General features: G+C 43.1%; 1 protein-coding gene and 1 non-coding gene across 2 annotated transcripts in view; one reads left to right on the forward strand and one right to left on the reverse strand.

The window, feature by feature from the left end:
* Positions 1-103: 103 nt before the first annotated feature.
* trnas-aga (transfer RNA serine (anticodon AGA)) lies at positions 104-185 on the forward strand. The gene has a single exon. It is a non-coding gene; the product is annotated as a tRNA-Ser (tRNA).
* Positions 186-6,919: 6,734 nt separating this feature from the next.
* The window catches only part of grb2b (growth factor receptor-bound protein 2b), a 31,176-nt gene continuing 24,136 nt past the window's right edge, over positions 6,920-13,959 (reverse strand). Inside the window, exons 4-6 of the mRNA XM_030089758.1 lie at positions 9,400-9,522; positions 8,359-8,527; positions 6,920-7,781 (exon numbers count right to left, since the gene is read on the reverse strand). Coding sequence (XP_029945618.1) covers positions 7,596-7,781; positions 8,359-8,527; positions 9,400-9,522 — 478 coding nt within the window. The 3' untranslated portion in view covers positions 6,920-7,595. The remainder of the gene's footprint in view (positions 7,782-8,358; positions 8,528-9,399; positions 9,523-13,959) is intronic.

Genomic DNA, 13,959 nt, shown 5'->3' on the forward strand with positions numbered 1-13,959 from the left:
TAAATATACAATGAACCTAAAATGTGTCTTTTATTATCCTATGTTCGTTAGCATTCAAACTAATAATCTCTGAATTTTTGATCCAAAATGTATGACAACATCGGTTGTCGTGGCCGAGTGGTTAAGGCGATGGACTAGAAATCCATTGGGGTCTCCCCGCGCAGGTTCGAATCCTGCCGACAACGTCACACTTTTTCATTTTTTCTAAATATTTCAATTCAAGTTCCACAGGATCTACCACTGGAAGATACAATTTCACACAAAACGTTTGCATTTACAAGAAAAACCTGTGCTCAAATGTTCAAATGCCCTGGTAGATGTTTGAAGACCCGCCCACTCCCTTTATGAAAATAATCAAACAGCGCCCCTTGCTGGTGCATTAAGGAAATGACAATAGAGAAACCGAGGGTGTCCAAACTACAGTACTTTCACTGGAACTCTTGACTTCATCAAACAATTATACACTTCCTTCGTACCGACATAAATATCACTCAGATTTCAAGCATATCAATTGTTGGGCTGTGGAAACTGGTGTCAAGGAAAACACACGTGTGTGGAGGAGCATGCAGACACTGCACAGAAGGTCCATCAAGTCTGAACATAAACCTTCCAGCTATAATCCTTTACACAAAGGTATATCCCTGAAATCATAGGAACTTTTTTGTTGACAAGCAGCAATATCAATATCAATCTTTGTGTTTTCATGGGTTGAGAAGCTCTCTTGTATTAGACAGCAGTTCACTGTTTGAGTGTAAATCTCACAAAAAGCATTTTTTAACATACAATTGAAAATTGGCCCAAGAATCTCTATTTGGGGCCCCTACTGTCTCACTAACTTTGACCTTTAAATTAGGATATATAAAGTGGTCAATTCTGCAGTTGTAGTAGGTGGTAAATTCACAGAAAAAACATTGGAAAATACATTTTTAAGCTTAAGTAAATAGCACTTTGTAAACATGTACTGTTATGATTTATTGTAAACCATGTTTACTAGAATTTGATTTATTGTAAAAAACAGTTTTTTTGATTTCATCAATGAAGCAGCAATGCTGTTTTTGCAGAGAACAAAGATGTGAATGTAATATCATTAAAACAACTGAGTATATTTACACACAATTACAGTCAATTACATTGATGATGTTGATCTGATTCTTTTCTGTGACTCAATTTAGAAGTTTTATGTAGTTTGTTCTGCCGAAATGGATGGCTCAGGAATCTTGGTTCTATTTAACAGAATGGTACATATTAGCCAGAAGGTGGCAGCAAAAGACAGCAACCCAACATAAAAAAGCATTTTACTGCACAAACTATTTCACTTACTAGATGTTGGATTTTTTTCTCTCAAAGTTTTAGCAAGACATCTACATAAATACACACAAAGAACTGTTATTCAAAGAGACAAAAGCACAAGAAACTTGCAAAACTCGAAATGTTCTGACAGTGTCTGACAAATTATCCCTGAATAAATCCATAATGTGCTACAGGAGACTGAGCTGGATCTTGACCTGCGCAGAGCAGAGCGGAGTGGAAACTCTCGGTCTTTGCATGCCAGACAAATGAAAGCATTCATGGAGATTGAAAACCTGGATCTGATAAGTTTTATCGGCCTCCAGCACAGTGAAACCTATTGTTTCCACAGGTCGATGATTTAACCTCGACTCCCACTCAGGCCTGATCATCAGCAGTAAACAGCAAACACTGGGAGGAATAGGATACTGTATATTCATGGATGGACATAAAAATGATAATAAAGCTTTTTCTTTCAATGACAAAATACAAAACTTTCAAATGTAAGAATTTTTGTAATCGATCACAGCTATTAATAGAAATGGGAGACAGTGAACAACGTGTCACACATGTAACAGAGCATCTGTCTTACTGGAACAAATCCATCCAAAATAATTACAATTGTATCTTTTTTGTGGATTATTTCTATATATTTGTTCCCCATTTAAGCTTTTGAAAGTGATTTTGTGCCATTATCATCATTTTGCTTGTCTTTGGCTCTCTTTTTGTTATTATCTTCGTGCCTCTTCGTGTATTTTTTCCCAATTTTCAAGCGCTTCATGTTTTTGGGCCTTTTATTGTCACTATTTCAAATTGTCTCTAGAAGAATTTCTAAATTCTAAAACAATACAAACAAAACAACCTAACTTTTTTGATAAAAAGGAAAAAATTAAATCACTTTTCTATTCATATGTATACATAAACAGTGCATAGTCAGCAAGTAATGATAACACCACATGTACGCATGTAGTTGGATCAACTTTATGTTTTCACCATGACTGAAAAGTAACAATTTAACCAAATCAATTATATTTCTCAACTTGGGTTTGTGTTTATTTTTCTGATTTCTTGTCAAATCAAAATGCTTCTCAGAATGTCTGAAGAAGCAAAAGAGTCTTTAATGAAGACGGCACCGCTTCTGAACAATAAAGTACACCTGACCTCACGTTAACTCCTTAAATATGTTAAAATAGAATCAAAATGATGTGTTTCAGAGAAAATTAGCTCTTTTTTGTGACATTAAATGTTGATCATCTTAATAAAGCTGTCACAGGAAGCATCAGGGATGCCCGTGGTCTACACGTCACTTCCTAGGGGTTGATAATAGCCTGCCAGCTCAACCCAACCCTGATGACCTCCTCCTGTAAACCAGGTCAAAAAGGAGGTTTAGATCATGTCTCATAAACCAAAAAAACAACCAGGCTTTTATTCTAATACCTCCATTTCTCAGCAAATCTCCCTCTCATGCACTTTCCTCAAACTGGGTTTATTTCCAGGCGGATGCTCTGGTGTAATCCATGGAGTCCAGACTGAACTGAAGATATGAGCGGCCGCACTAATGATGCTGACGGACCCAGCACAAACAGATCACCAGTTCACATGCTGATCATAATCTGCTCAACACCCCCCCCCCCCCCCCCCCCCCCCCCCCCCCCGAGCAAAATGTCCTCCTCACTTTGCAAATCCTCAAATCATCTTAAAACCTCCCCAGTGAAGAGCGGAGTCCGGGGGGCTTTTACAGCGTGGACCTGCCGCAGAAGCACCATATGGCAAACAGTGCAGTCAAGCTTGAGAGGCGAAACCCCCCCACCTCCCTCCCCTGGGCAATGTGTGCCAAAGCCTCCCAGAATTATGAGTGGCCTATTACTCTACACTGTATCTCATACTGCGGTAGAGGAGAAAGGTGGTGAAAGGCCTGGTTCCCAGCAGCTCGGCGGCTCACATGATGAAAGGATGAATAGATGCAGTGGAGCAGGAGGAGATGTGAGGGATGCTCCACAATCAACTGCTTTAACAGGCACACTGGTGCGACAGAGTCTGTTTTAAAGAAAGGGGCAGGATGGGACACATTGGAGCTCCTTCCTCCTCCAAACACACTGCATTGTGGGAATAATCCCATCCATAGCAAAGGAATTCTCCTCTGGGATTAATCAAGTATTTTTTATTCTTCATATGAGTATTTTTTTTAAACCAGTTGTTTATTTCCTTATTAAATTCTGGAGCTATGCAACATGAACAGTTTTCATCTCATGATTTTTTCAATACAAAATGGAAAATCCAATTCAAACACATCCAATTCAATCAACTGTACTGGAACTCAACTATTTTTCTGGGTAAAAAGATTGCCCAATTTAAGCACTTAACATTTTTTTTATATATCCAAAAGCATAGTTTCCCAATTTACCATTAAAATAAACAGTTTGATTTCATTTCTTTAGTCCTGACTAACAATATTTTAAAAACCCAGTCTTTCTGCTCTGCAGATGTCGAATTGCTGTTTTTCCTAGCATTTCTCTCCTGATGGTGGTGACTCACGTTGAGCAGCAAATAACAATAAATTATGTAAACATTAAACAATGACGCTGTTACTGTGACAAATATGAGTAAAACGGTGGTTAAAAAAGGTTTTGTAATAGAATTTTAGCTACCTTTTCACTGACCTTGCCAGCCTCTGGAGGACAGCTCCACATGGCGCACGTGGCACGTGCATGTAAATTAACAACTTAACCAACTCACGGGACTTTTATATTTTTAAAATACATCTAATAAAAGACAATAAAGACACCTTAAAAACAGTAGAAATGGGGAAAAAAGCGTGTTTTACCAGGAAGAAGGTTCCAGATCCAAACTCACGTGCTAAGATTTCAGCTAACGCGTGTGAAACGCGCTTCCTGCAGGGGGCGCAGCTGAGCTACACCCGTCAGACTGCTGAGTACAATGGAGGAAAGTCAAGAGAAGACAACATTTGAGAGAATAAAGGAAAATCTGACGCCAAATTAAAAGTTCTATATATTAAACATTTAAACTGGAGTCTACAGGAAGAGACTTCTCAAAATGTATGTGAGGTTAATACGTGAGCCTGATATCCTCGTGTAAATGTGGATAGATGGATAATTCATTTTAGATTTTTTTTATGTGTTTTTTTCCCGTGATTTGTCAAAAGAGATCAGACATTTCCTCAAGCATGTCATTTTCACCCATGCATATTTTAAAGCGACATTTAGGACGGCACCCTTCACGTCAAACTAAAAAAGTTGACCTCGAGAGTTCCCACCCTCCGAAAAAAAAAAGTGAAAAGTAATTTCCGCTGCTGGCGGACGAAGAAGGCAGAGAGAGGAGCCAGCCCAGAGTTTGCGGAGAGGAGCTTAAGTGCTGCTCTGAGTGCTAAAAGTCCGAATGTGGAGCAGACGGTGCGGCGGAGCGTGCAGCAGATCCACTGACACGCGCCCGTCGCCTCCACCTCCACAGACAGAGAGACACGCGGACGGCTTTCAGGATGAAATGTGGCCTGATGTCTGGAGTTGGCGTCGAGCTGAAACTCGCAGGATGACTCACTGTAAAGACTCCGGAGTGTCCAAGAATTCACTCCCGATTTTCTGGACTGTTGAATGCGACAACAAAGTTACTAAAAATCACTGATTAAATATGTGTGATTATAGGTGGAAGTTGTGCTTTGACAATTCAATACAACTTCTCATTATAACAATTAGTTTCACTTTTTTCTGCTTTGCCATAACTAATTATCTCTCTTGCTTCCTTTAAAAAGGTTCCAAAATATCCAATCAGCTGCAGTGTGATGCTATCAATGAATTGTGGCATATAAAATTCAAGTGTCAAAACTGTAAACATCTTTAAAAAAAATGCATAAACAACTGTGTGTTTTCTGTGCTTAATTGTTGGAACTGAAGAAAGTAATGCTAATCTAATTAAATCAGAAAAAAAGGTTAAAATGCCTTTTAGGAAATAAATATTGAATATTCCAAATAGGTGTGTGTAAGTATCAGCTGTACATGAAGCATGTCAGTGAAGCACAACAACAACAACAAAAAACACCCCACAAAGTGTCACATTTTTTAATAATTGCATTTTATTAATTGAAAAAAAAAATGCAAATAAAAAAAAAAGAGCAAAACCAAAACAGTATCATTAGGTAAGACAAGGCAAGAGACACTTAAATAAGAAGAGTTCCATGTTGGTGAGGGCAAAGGTGACAGTGGGTGGATGTGGGACAAGGAGGTGGGGGGGTCAGGGGTCGGGAGAGGCTTCTGGATGGGACGTCTCGGATTATGTACACTGTTTTCTCACTTCAGGAACTGGCAGGCCCCGTTAAAAGGGAGCAGGGGGTGGGGGGGTGGGGGTCAAGGGTCGGGGTGGGTGGGCTCAAAGTAGCAGGTCGGAGACACTGAAACACCAGAGAGAAAGGCACTATCCAGAGAGAACAAGAAAACAGAAAGCAAGGACACGAACACGGTAAACACACACACACACACACACACACACACACCAGAACACAGTGCAGACACAGCGCACAAACAAGAAACAAAAACGAAAAAAAAAGTGCTTGACCACACGCCACATTGGACAAAAGGAGGAGGAAAAAAAAGAAAAAGAAAAAAGGAAACAAAATCTTGTACATCATCGAAGCTGATCTCTCAACTTTTATCATAAAAGACAATCTCTCAGTTTTCTCAACTGTCGATCTGTGCCAGCCGCAGATCTGGTGATTATCCCGGCTCGCGCCGCCGCTGCGTGCGGCTATAACACGCGGGGCGAGCCGGTGCAATGCATGCATGGAAATGGATGCGTCCCGACGTGCACCGTCCACCACCTGTACACCCCCCCCCCCTCCCCCCTGCGGTGCACGCTCCTCCTAAAGCGACGGCGTCGCCTGTTTCAGCACGTCTCCAGACAAGAAAGGTGAAATAAGAATCCCTTGCGTGTGGTTGTGTTGCTCAGCTCTCCGACCTTGCTTCTTCCCTCATGTTTGTTTCTTTATGTCTGTAGACTCAGTCGGCTACATTCACTGCCCGAGTAAAAATGGCTGCAATAAATACATTGGCTTTGAAAGAAAAACGAAACCAAACAAAAAAAAAAAGAAAAAAAAAAGAAGAGGTGGCTGACCTTTTCCACAGGGCTTCGTAATACAGCGTCTGCAGCGTTCATGGCTCTACTTGCTGGTCGACATTAACTTCTCGCCTCTTTAGAGAACTAACTTTGGAGTTTCTCCGCGTTCGGAGACGAGAGAAACTTCTTTTTCCTGTCTTTTTTTTTTATTTTTAATTTTTTTAAATTTCAAATGGAACTTAGGACCTCTTAAAAAAAAAAAAAAAGGATCATCCGAGAGCCCTCGGATGGATTTTAGAGAGCAAAAACGAAACAAACAATTCAGCACATTCTAGAGCTACTAGGTCTTATCCAGACTAACAGAAGATTGAACATAATTTACAAATGGAAAGAAAAAAAAAACAATTTGTGATGAGAGGCAAAAACAGACAAACACATACAAATATATAATATATATTCTTAAAAAATGGATTCTCTCTATACTTGATTTATTTATACAGCCGGCGGCTGATGTACAATGCTCACGTGCCAATGGTCTTAAACATGGAAACTTGTTGTATTGATGGCATCTTTTTTCCCCTCTCTTCTTTTTTTGTACATTTTTTAATACCATTTCTTCTTCTTTTATATTTTTTAATGCTCCTTTTTTTCATTTTTTTTTTTTTTTTACTTTAAAACACAGTTAGGATTTATCGGTAGGCATTTCATTCGAGTGATTAAAACAACATGCTGGCAAAGAAAGAGAAAGAAAAGAAACAAAAGAAAGGCAAGAATGTTAAGAAGTTTGGGGAGAGGGCGGAGGAGGCGGCTGCGGGAGAGTCGTCGGGTTATCTTGACGGTCGGTGCGCTCGGCTTTAGCTTCGGATTTCCCTCAAAGACAGTTCGATGCCGGCCCGGGGTGCTCGCTCGCCCGCCCGGAGGCGGTGATGGCGGCGGCGGCAGCGGGCGCTCTGGGCACCGGTAAAAAGTCGCTTTCTCTCTGTCTCTCGGCTGCCGCCCACACAGCGACGCCTACGACAGCGCTACTCCTGCTTCGCTTCTCTCTCTCTCTCTCTTTCAGTTGTTTGCATTCTTCCTGTCTGCTCCTGTTCTGGTGGGATGGGCGGAGGCGGAGGTGGAGGTGGAGGTGGAGGGGGGGGGGGGGGGGGGATTTGGGGGGGTTGGGATGAGGGCTGATGAGATCAAGAACGATGACGGTGGTGGTGGTGATGGTGGTGGTGGTGGTGGTTACACGGTCTGACTGTTTACATGTTCCGATTGACGGGCGTGACGTAGTTGCGCGGGAACATGCCCGTCTGGCCGTGGCAGCCTCCTTTCCACCAGTTGGGGTCGGAGTTGTCCAGGACTTGGATGAAGTCGCCGCGCCGGAAGCCCAGCTCGCCCTCCTCCTGCGGGTCGAAGTCAAAGAGCGCCTGCACATATGTGGGATGCTGGGGGCGAGAGAGACGGGCGGCGTGAGAGCGGCACGGAACGGCAGCAACCATTTTTCACCAAAACATCTTCAACTTTCACGACGTAACCGGTTATTTCGGCCACACAAAGAGGTCACAGAAGGGATTTATAGACTTAACGACGTGACGCTGCTGGTGTTTTGACTCGTCTGATTAAAAAGGCCGAGCAAAATTAAATTCAACGCACTCATGTGATCGCTCAGTCCGGCCGCCTCGAGGGCTTTTGTGTATTTTCAAGACGCCGCTTTGAAGGGGGAACTACTATTTATAGTCCTCCCTGATTGTATCTGCCCTTTTTATAAACCATCAGAAATCAGTGAGCGCCCTCCCTCGCCACTTCTTGTTCTCCTCCTCCACAAAGAGACCAACGTCCCAGCAGGCATTGCGGCTAAAAGCACTGAAGCGGTTTCCATGTGGTCTGCGCTGAAAACCAGCGAGCTCTCAGTATAATGGACTCTGCTCGGCCACAAAGGAGTCGGAATAAAAGCGAGCGGCCATTCTCCAGAAAAGAAACCAACGCTCTGGCCCGACGGCCGTGGCAGCGCGGGCGTCTTACCTGAGGGACCTGCTCGATGTCTCGCAGAAAGATCTGCTGATTGCGGGAAACTGAGGTGGAGCGGTGGTAGTCCACCAGCTCGTTGAGGGAGTTAAACTTCACCACCCATAGGAAATACTTTCCGGCGCCGTCGCGGAGGACTTTGAAATGCTGGACGTCGTTTCCGAACCTGGAGAGAGAGAGAGAGACGACGATCAGCGAGTCAGAATGCAGTCCGAGACAGTGATGAATACTTAAATGGTCATTTTTGACTCATCTGTACACCTTGTTTGAACTGGTCTATATCAGTGTTGGGATTCGGTTTAAAACATGATCTATACACCCATCCAAACAGTGAACAACACTGTAAAATCAGTCAAATACAGCAGGTGGTCGTCCGTTCATAAGTTTGATAATCAAGTGTGCTTAATCAGGACAGTGAAGACTAATCTGCTCCAGCGGAGGTTGCGTTTCGTGCATGGCGGCTGTCACCACTGTACGTTTCATTAAGTATGAAAAACACATGACACACACCTCTCACCGATCAAACAGCTGAGTATGAACAGGTCCAATCAGCTGGATAAGTGGAACAAGACAGTCTGGACGCTAATTAAGATCCACAGTTTGTCATTAAGTTTACATGTGTCCTGCAGTTCTGCCTAAAGTGTGCGGTGAGGAGGACAGAATGGACGGAGGCAGATAAGAGGAAATTAGGTGTGTGTGTGTGTGTGTGTGTGTGTGTGTGTGTGTGTGTGTGTGTGTGTGTGTGTGTGTGTGTGTGTGTGTCAGCTAAAACACTGAGGGCTGACGTCTGACACCACAAACTGTAGGTGTCCCACACCGGCCACTAGAGGGCATCAGTGAGACTGGAGTGAGAATTCAGTGGAATAAGGAAGTGGCTTTGCATGATGACTCAAACACGCCAAGTGTGGAAACTTGTAACCCCGGACAGTAGTGAGGAAACTGTACTGATCCTGGAACGTACATACATTGAAGTGTATCTACAGAGAACGGTGAGCGTGACTCATGTTGCCCCCCCGCCCCCGGTGTGGCGGCACTCACTTCACAGACAGGGAGAAGTCCCCCGGTGCACTCTCGCTCTCTCTGATGAGGAAAGCCCCGTCGTGCCTCTGTTTGTTTAGCATCTCCTCTGCTTTGGCGCGGGGGATCTTCCCGAAGAACCATCTGCAGGAGCAACAGCACACACAACACCGGCGTGAGCGCGGCTCCGGGACGCCCTGCCGAGCGGGGCATCTGGTAACGGTTATGAACGCACAGCACCCAGAGAAAATGCTACCGCCGTTCCAGCCATGGACAGGAGTCAAAACTGCATTTTTTCTGAGATATAAACAGCAGGAATCAAACCGTCGGTGATTGAAGCGTGACTTTTAACATCAGTGTTAAGTTTTCCTTGGACTGCTGGAAAACATCGAGTGGCCAGAACCAGTTAACTAGTGCCACAATAACCTTTAAATTTAAACTAGTTCAAATGTTTCCCTTTTGTTTTTTTGTGTAAAGCAGTAGGAGCGGGCTCTGTGACGCTTCTCTCCTGTGTGACGTTATTTACAAATACGGTTCTGTGTCTGCGGATTAAGCCCATGCAAATCCATTCAAACCTTCAGCGGGACATGTGCCACATGCTGGCATGATGGGTTTTAAAAGCACAACAGTCACCTGTCAGTATTTTGCATGGTTTGAACAACAGAGGAGGTCATTTTCCACCCACAAAGACCGCAAACGATACTCCAGGAAATATGGAAACAACCTCACGGCAGTCCAAACGGGAGGTGGATTACATTATGCTGTGAAATGTTTAGTTACTTCATAACTGCGTCTACTTTTACTTGTTTATATTCTCATAAGATCTCACAGAGAGAGAGAGTCGGGGAAGAGTTCTGAGGATGGACAGAAGGAGGTGACTCAAAACAAGTGAAAGCTTTTTACACGTCTAAATAATTAAAAGCCACAGTTGGCCAAAAGATGTCATCTTGGCTCCTTATTGCATATGGTGAAAATCAATAATGAAATGGTCCATTCTTAATCTGTGCCTGGCAGGACAGCAGATACGAACAATTACAGAGATCACCGGAGAACAAGAGAACGTCCGCGATGCGAGGGTGGGGGGGGACGCTCCGGAGCACTCGGCGCTCCTCTCCCACTCCATCCCTGAGACGGTTACATAAACCCCGGCATTAGCTACGAAACACAATTTACTGTTGTGTTGAGAGAAACAGATCTGTGTACAAACAGAAGCCACTGCCACTTGGCGCCGAGCCACCAGCTATTGTGTCCCGCTGCACGGGTCAGCTGCGTGGGTGTGTGTGTGTGCCTGGTGCTTCGGCACTTCATTGTCACCGCCGCCGCCACTGCTTCGACTTCTCAGCAGCCCTCGATGGATCAGATCAACTTTGAATAAGGAGTCATTCTACACTGTATCAAGCGGGATCTAGTGGTTGAGGCTGCGTCTCGGTGTGAGTCGGCCGGTGATCCTACAGGCACCATCTCACTTAGCTTTCAAAATAACAGAAGGCTCACTGCATTTTTTTTTTTTTTTTTTTACTTGTAAAAGAGTCCCGTGTTTTTATGCATGTCTCACTTTAGTTTCCATGAGCTCAGTTTTGCTCGATGAAAAAACGAATGAATGATGAGACACGAGATGATCAAGAGATCCTGACTGTCTGCCATGACTGTTGCATGACTGTTAAACCAGAGGTCTCCGAATCGGGAATATCGTGAATCCGTGTATCATTCGTTCAATTGATATTCGATTTAGAATCAAAACACAAAATATTGAAAAATGAGTCGTTTTTCCTTTTTTCGTTTTTAAAATGAAAACAAATAAATGAAAATTGGTTCGTTTTTCAATATCCCGTTTGTTAAGACAGATCAAATAAAGGAAAGTTGAAATACGGCCACAGAGCAGACTTTAATGTGATTTTTCAATTTCTTCGATCTCCGTGACCCGGAAGTTCTATCGTCTGTGTTTTGGTTTTTGTCAGCGGGAAGGTGGGCGGGTCACGGGACCCTGTCGGTCAGTTTAAGGCCAGCACACACTACTATACACTACTACAGAAGGATCAGGCCGAATTTTGCCCCGATCTTCTCCTCCCGACCGAAGCCGACAAGGTCCGACTGTCGGGAGTAAGATAATGATCTCGGGTCTGATCTTCGTGTAGTGTTCGGGGGGTTCAGAGAGATGTTTTCCGGTCGGAGCCTCTCGGGAGGCGTCGGAAGGGGAGATCGTAAATAATGAACATGTTTTATATTTCTGATCGCAAATCCTGTGGTGCGTGGAGCTCTGAGAGGCGCTGATCAGCTCCGAGTAGAGCTGTCCACTCCCTCGAAATAAAGCTTCCTGATTGGCTGGTGCTGCTGCTTAAAAAAAAATCCCCTCTCAGCTGTCAGAGATGGAGACATATTATGACAGTGAAAGAGAAAAGTCAGAACTCCTAAACTCAGCAGTGCAGAAAGTGAGAGGTTAATCCTCAATACCTGGATCGCTCCTGGATAAACTGTATTTCCTCCATTCAGACCCAAACTCCGATCTGCTCATTCATCTGCATCGCCAGTCCTGCAATAATCCCGATGTTTGAATTCATGTCCACTATTAACCATCATGGAAAAAAACCCCACAACTTTCCCTACCTTCAGAGAGACGAGCGACGCATAATGAAATTTACCTAATCGCTTAAGAGCAGTAGCAGACTCTGACAAAGCTACTTTTTTAAATCACCATATCTTAAGTCATTCTTTTTGTCCCCAGATTGGATAGTTTACACCAGAATAAAATCTCGTTGAGCTTCGTTTAGGTAAATTTCATTATGCGTCGCTCGTCTCTCTGAAGGCACGGAGTCAGGATATTAAAGTTGTTGTTTGTTTTTTTTTTTTCATTTATTTTTTTCCTCATTCTTCCGTGATGGTTAATGTAGGACTTGCGATGCAGATCTGAGTTTGGGTCTGAATGGAGGAAATCCAGTTTATCCTGGAGCGATCCAGTTATTGAGGATTAACCTCTCACTTTCTTCACTGCTGAGTTTAGGAGTTCTGACTTTTCTCTTTCACTGTCATATAGTGAATATATTTCACATATGTCTCCATCTCTGACAGCTGAGAGGGGATTTTTTTTAAGCAGCAGCACCAGCCAATCAGGAAGCTTTATTTCGAGGGAGTGGACAGCTCTACTCGGAGCTGATCAGCGCCTCTCAGAGCACCAAACTCCACAGGATTTGCGATCAGAAATATTAAACATGTTCATTATCTACGATCTCCCCTTCCGACGCCTCCCGAGAGGCTCCGACCGGAAAACATCTCTCTGAACCCCCCGAACACTACACGAAGATCGGACCCGAACTCATTAGCATACTCCCAGACCTTGTCTTCGGTAGGGAGGAGAAAATTGGGGCAAAATTCGGCCTGATCCTTCTGTAGTGCGTGCTGGACTACAGGTTGACGTGGCCGCCCACGTTTCCCGCCGGCAAAAACCAAAACACAGACGATAGAACTTCCGGGTCACGGAGATCGAAGAAATTGAAAAATCACATTAAAGTCTGCTCTGTGGCCGTATTTCAACTTTCCTTTATTTGATCTGTCTTAACAAACAGGATATTGAAAAACGAACCAATTTTCATTTATTTGTTTTCATTTTAAAAACGAAAAAAGGAAAAACGACTCATTTTTCAATATTTTGTTTTTTGATTCTAAATTGAATATCAATTGAACGAATGATACACGGATTATCGTGTCATACTAACTTTAAAAATCACACTTTTCTTTGTGTTGCAGAGTATACGCGATTGTGATATTTCTATTTTCCACAAAACCAAATGATTACCACCCAAAATGACTACAGTCTCAACTTGAAGCCAATTTTAACGACAGCTTACCTGTGAATCTAGCATGTATATTTTCATGTATGCTCTGTGTCACATAAAGAAAAACTTCAAAGATAAAATCCAAAGGTTATCATTGCAGTATTTTAATGGTCCGGCTCACTCCAGAAGAAGTGGCTCCTGAACTAAAATCTATCTGATGCTTCTGCTTTATAATTTGCCAAAAAGTTGCACTGTAGCTTGAGATAATTATTAACCTACAGGAAGTCAGGAGGACGTTTTTATTTAGAACATAAAAAAGAGAAGCAAATAGCATTGTACATGTTGACACACACACTTTAAACAGATTAGTTTTTATTACCAACAGCGAGAGATTATAAATTCAACTGTTCAACCCCGTTCTGCTAAGCTATTAGAATTTGGGGGAAGCATATCACCATTTGTGTGTTTCTTTAACAGCAGGATGACGAGTTTCACCTTTTTCCCATGAGTACTTTTTGCACATCATGAGATCATGACGGTGCACTTGGCAGAGCGTCTTTAAAAAAAAAACACGTTTAAGGTCACCCGACGGAAACTGCTGCGGCGCTGCACGCTCCCACACTTTCAGTGAAATCTCAAAACATAAAGTGCATCTACATTTGCAGGAGATCAAACACATGATGCAACCTTGTTTGCCGAGGAGCCTGGCTAGCAGACCAGTTTGCTGCTGCAAACTAACTTTGTTTAACCTCAACGCTGTTTCACTTTGATATGTCAGTCGTAGTTCTTGCTCCGAGTGTGCAATAAAATA

The sequence above is a fragment of the Salarias fasciatus genome, chromosome 4, assembly GCF_902148845.1.
Source record: "Salarias fasciatus chromosome 4, fSalaFa1.1, whole genome shotgun sequence".
Classification (NCBI taxonomy): Eukaryota; Metazoa; Chordata; class Actinopteri; order Blenniiformes; family Blenniidae; genus Salarias; species Salarias fasciatus.